Genomic DNA, 4,550 nt, shown 5'->3' with positions numbered 1-4,550 from the left:
CAAATCAAAATTAATTTATAGTTATCTTATCTTACGATCCCCCTCGCCTTCTCCAACTCCTCCCATAACAACAACAACAACAAATCGAAAATTGTAGCAGCGAACAAGCATTCAAAGAACAACAACAATTTTGTAAAAGAAAAACCAAAAGTCTTGAAACCCTTTTTGCAGCTTGTGCTTAGACTTTACTATATAAGCTCTTCGCTTAAATAGTTAAAGTTGCACTAAAACAAAAAAGAAGTAAGAAAATTCATTTACTTGTAATTATCAAAATTATTTAAGCTCTAGCTTAATTCTTGTGCTTGTCTCTTGCGCTCGGTGCTACGTTTTTCATCTACTCATCCATAGTAAATATTTAATTTCATTTTTTTGATAAGTGTAATAACGGAAATTCAAATGACAAAAAAAAAACACAATTAAATCAAATTAATTGTCAATGCAATATTTTGTAATAAACTTTTTTTCAAAAAAAAAAAAAAAAAAAAAAATATCTATATATAAAAACAGTTGTATTTACTTTAAAATTCTTCCAACATGTTGGTTATTCATCATTTCTTTTTTATATAATAGCTTTTTTTTCAGATTTTACTGGTATTTTGAAATATATAAAAAGTGAAACTAGATGAAAAAAAAAAGATCTATGTAAATCCTAAAAACACAACTTTTGTTAGAATTTGTTGGGATATGATAAACGAATGAAAAGTAGAATCAAACTATATATTTTTTAAATAGTTTCATTTTCTGTGTTTTTTTTTTATTACTATTTTTTTATTCATTTAATTTTTTTTTTTTAAACAATTTTTCCCCTTTTTTTTTGGGTATGTTCAGGGAGATTTGTTTTACTTCTTCATTACATTTTCTTTTTCAACTGTATTTTCTATTACTATTAATTTTAATTAAAAGTTTTCTTTAATGAAAACCAAAAGTAACTAATTTAATTTAATTAATTAATGAACATATTTACTATATACTTGACTAGTTATTATTTTCTTTATTCGTATTTGTATTTTTATTTAAATTTTATTCTCATTTAAATCAATTTCATTCAGCTGATTTCTACACTTTAGCTACTATTACTTATAAATAAATTAATGGAGCAGGAGCAGACAGGGATGTCATTTTTGCAAGTTAAAAGCTATGAAAGAGGATGTATTAGGGGGATTTCTGTATCGATATCATCTCTCTACTTACCCGAGTACTGGCTGAGATTACAGCTGGTTGTCTTGTTAACGAAATCGACTGACTGCGGATCGGAGTCACCATCGATGGGCATTTCATAAGGAGCACCGGAGCAAGTCATCATAGCACAGGGCGTAGGGCAGGGCATAGAGTAGGGCATAGAGCAGGGCATCTGACAGGGCACTCGACATGGCATTCGACAGGGCATCTGACAGGGCATAGGGCAGGGCATTGGGCAGGGCATCTGACAGGGCATTGGGCAGGGCACAGGGCAAGGCGCGGCACAGGCATAGCTACACGGCATGCTGGGCCCAATCTGAGTGGCAGAGCATGGATGCATCGCATAGCTGCTCGGTTCGGGCATCGTCGTGCAGGGCGGCGAAACACAATAACTGAAGTAGGGAATTACACGAAATTAATTTAATTAAGAAAAAAATAACAATCTTAGATTTACCTTATGGGCGGTGTATGGCTCATGCAGTTGCTGCAGGTGGAGCAGGCGTTGCAGCTGGTGTTATTGCCGCAGGTGTCGCATTTGGGAAAGTGGTTGAATGAGTTGCCCGGGGCATTGACGGGCTTATAGTCCGTTGAGTAAACGGTCTGATCCTGCAGCTCCTGAGGAGCAGCATTGCTGTCGTTGTTGGAGCCACCGCTCCTGCTCATGCCAGCAGCTGCCCCCGGTCCTTGGCCTGCCCCCTGAGCCATGCCGAAGCCTAGACAGGGCGGCGAGGGGCTGGTCAGACAGTTGGGATGGCACTGATTTTGCTTGGCCAGCACCTGCTTTATGAATCCCTCAATGTCGATGCAGTTGCTGTTGCCGGCTTGAGGCATCTGCGCATAGTTTGGACTGCTCGGAGCCGGGTAAGAAGGCTGGCAGGGGGGCGTGTAGGAGGATTGATAGGCGGTCGGACAGGAGGGCTGATAGGAGGACTGCGGCGGGAAGAAAGGTGGCGGCGCACAGGTAGGTGGCTGACAGGAGGGCGGCGGCTGATAGGTGGGCGACGGCTGATAGGTGGGCGACGGCTGATAGGTGGACGGCGAATTATAGTAAGGCTGCGACGGCTGGCTGTACATGGCTCGCAGATCAGCTGCGGGTGGGCTACTGCACATGTTCCTCATGTTGGGGCCCATCGGATCCATGTGGCCGGCTGCACTGATGCCACTCACCTGCTCTGCGCTCTGGGGGAAGGCGAAGCTCTCCGTGGCGTGCATTTCACAGGCGCAGCCAGGACACTTGCCTAGGGAACTATTGCCCGATCTCTTCGACTGGGCATGCTCCATCTCGGAAGCTTCGCTGTGCTCCTGGCTAAAGCTATTCGCATCCGACGTCTGCTCTTTGCATTCGCACTCCATTTGACTCGAGTTGGTTTCGGATGCATTATAACTGGGCTTGCTATAGATCATGGATGCATTCGGGTACGTCTCCGATTGATATCTGTTGGAGTTGTTGTCGTTGTAGGATCCGGCTACGTTGCGCTGCGGTTCCTGCTGCTGTTGTTGCTGGGACTGTGGCTGTGGCTGTGGCTGATACATTGCTGGAGCTTGGTATTGCATATAATTGTAGTCCATGCCAGGAAACGTCTGAGATTGCATGTACCTAAAATATTCATCCTCTGGCATTGGATTTTGATAGGATCCCAAAGTGCTGGACTGACTAAAGTGATTAGCATTACTAAGAGACATGTCCATGCCCATGCCCATTCCCATATCCATTCCCATACCCATTCCCATATTATTTCCTATTTTTGAAGCCGTCTCTAGATCCATCCCTAATGCCATAGGCAATCCCATCTGCTGGGCATAGTATTCCGTTGCGCCAATCTGATCCGTTACTCCGATTTTTGGCTTTGCATTTCCACAGCTCATCGAATGCAATTGATTTCTTATGTTCGAATAATCTATGGTAGACATTTTTTAATCCAAGGATCTCTTATCTCTCATTTCTCATCTCTGATCTCAGCCCCTCTCTCTCTCTCTTTCTTTTTATCTTTCTCTCTTAAAAATGAAAACCTTTTAATATTTAACTCTCTCTTTCTCTCACAGAAACTCACTCGATAATGCTTCTCAATCTATATATCTCTCTCATACTGTCACTGCCATATTTTAATTTGTCTATAAATCAATATCTTTCTCACTCTCGCTCTCTCACTCTCTTTTTCTCTCTCACTCTCTTTTCGGTTTGTCTAAGATCTTCTACTTACGTTGGTATTGGTTGCCTTCTGAACTTTTTGGACTACATTTCTCATCGCATCCCTTTTCAATTTCACCAGAATGCATACGGAAAGAAGATCTATAAGAACAAAAGTCCAAAAGTTAATCAACCATTTTAATAAGCTCCCATTAAGTTTGCCATACGATTTTTCTTCTTCGGACACCACTGGAGTTTCTGTTGCGTATCCCGTAATCTTCTGTGCATTTACTGATGTGGAGGAATCGTCTTCTGGTTTCTTTGTACTTACTGATAACGAAGAATCGTCAGTTTTCACAGCGTTTACCGAAGTTGAGGAAAACTCTATAGACTTCTCTGCTTTAACTTTTTCATTTTCTACAGTTCTATCCTCTTTACTGTCCTCGTCTGAGCTCTCACTCTTAGCTTCCTTCAAGGTGGTCGTAGATGAGGTGCTTTGCTCGAGCTTAACTGTGGCTGGTATATAGGTCTTATAGATCTCATCGATACTCTCAATGGCATCCAACAGAGTTGCGTTCTCTTCTCGCTGGGCCGAGCTTAACGATGTTACATCAATGATATCCATAGTGAAATACCAACACCGACCGAATCGCTCGACAGATCAACCCAACCCTCGACTCTTTGGCTCACCCATAACAAGAGCACCACAGAGTGAATATACCCGAAATTTTGATAGGTGCTTTGACAGTATTTTCCCTTTTTAACTTGCTGTAAATGTTTTCAACCTTTTAATGGATTCAAAACAAGTTTTTCAATCTGTTCGGCTACTATGATCTTATTGCTTGGAAAAATATTAATCATAGTTTTTAATAAATCTTAATTTATCAGACTTTCTTTTTAAATTTAACTATAGGTTTATTTTAGTTTAATAGAATAATATATGAATATATGAAATAATAAAAAAAAAAATATTTTAAAATCTTTATTTATAAAAAATGATATATAAATATTATTGCACATAAATTGTAATTATAAAACATTTAAAAACTTTATTATGTATCATATATTATTACGATTAACAGTTTTCAATATTTAAATATATATAAATCATTATACATATTTTAAAAGTTTTATATTCTAACATTCATAATTATTAATTATATAAATCTTTTGTTTTTAAGTTAAAAATAATTATTTATAATAGAATAATAATTTAATACCTTTTATGTATCATTTAATTTTT

General features: G+C 38.8%; 1 protein-coding gene across 1 annotated transcript; it reads right to left on the bottom strand.

Annotated features, from left to right (window-relative positions):
* Positions 1-979: 979 nt before the first annotated feature.
* LOC108610978 (uncharacterized) lies at positions 980-4,118 on the bottom strand. The gene is made up of 5 exons (XM_018003388.2): positions 3,535-4,118; positions 3,381-3,469; positions 1,634-3,077; positions 1,192-1,571; positions 980-1,135 (listed from the first exon to the last, which is right to left on the bottom strand). The coding sequence occupies exons 1-5, from the start codon at positions 3,930-3,932 to the stop codon at positions 1,116-1,118; spliced, it is 2,331 nt and encodes a 776-aa protein (XP_017858877.1). The 5' UTR covers positions 3,933-4,118; the 3' UTR covers positions 980-1,115.
* Positions 4,119-4,550: the final 432 nt, after the last annotated feature.

The sequence above is a fragment of the Drosophila arizonae genome, chromosome 3 (assembly GCF_054131065.1).
Source record: "Drosophila arizonae isolate 15081-1271.41 chromosome 3, UAZ_ARI_1.0, whole genome shotgun sequence".
Classification (NCBI taxonomy): Eukaryota; Metazoa; Arthropoda; class Insecta; order Diptera; family Drosophilidae; genus Drosophila; species Drosophila arizonae.
The sequence above is the reverse complement of the archived record's forward strand: the minus strand, read 5'-3'. Positions and strand labels throughout refer to the sequence as shown.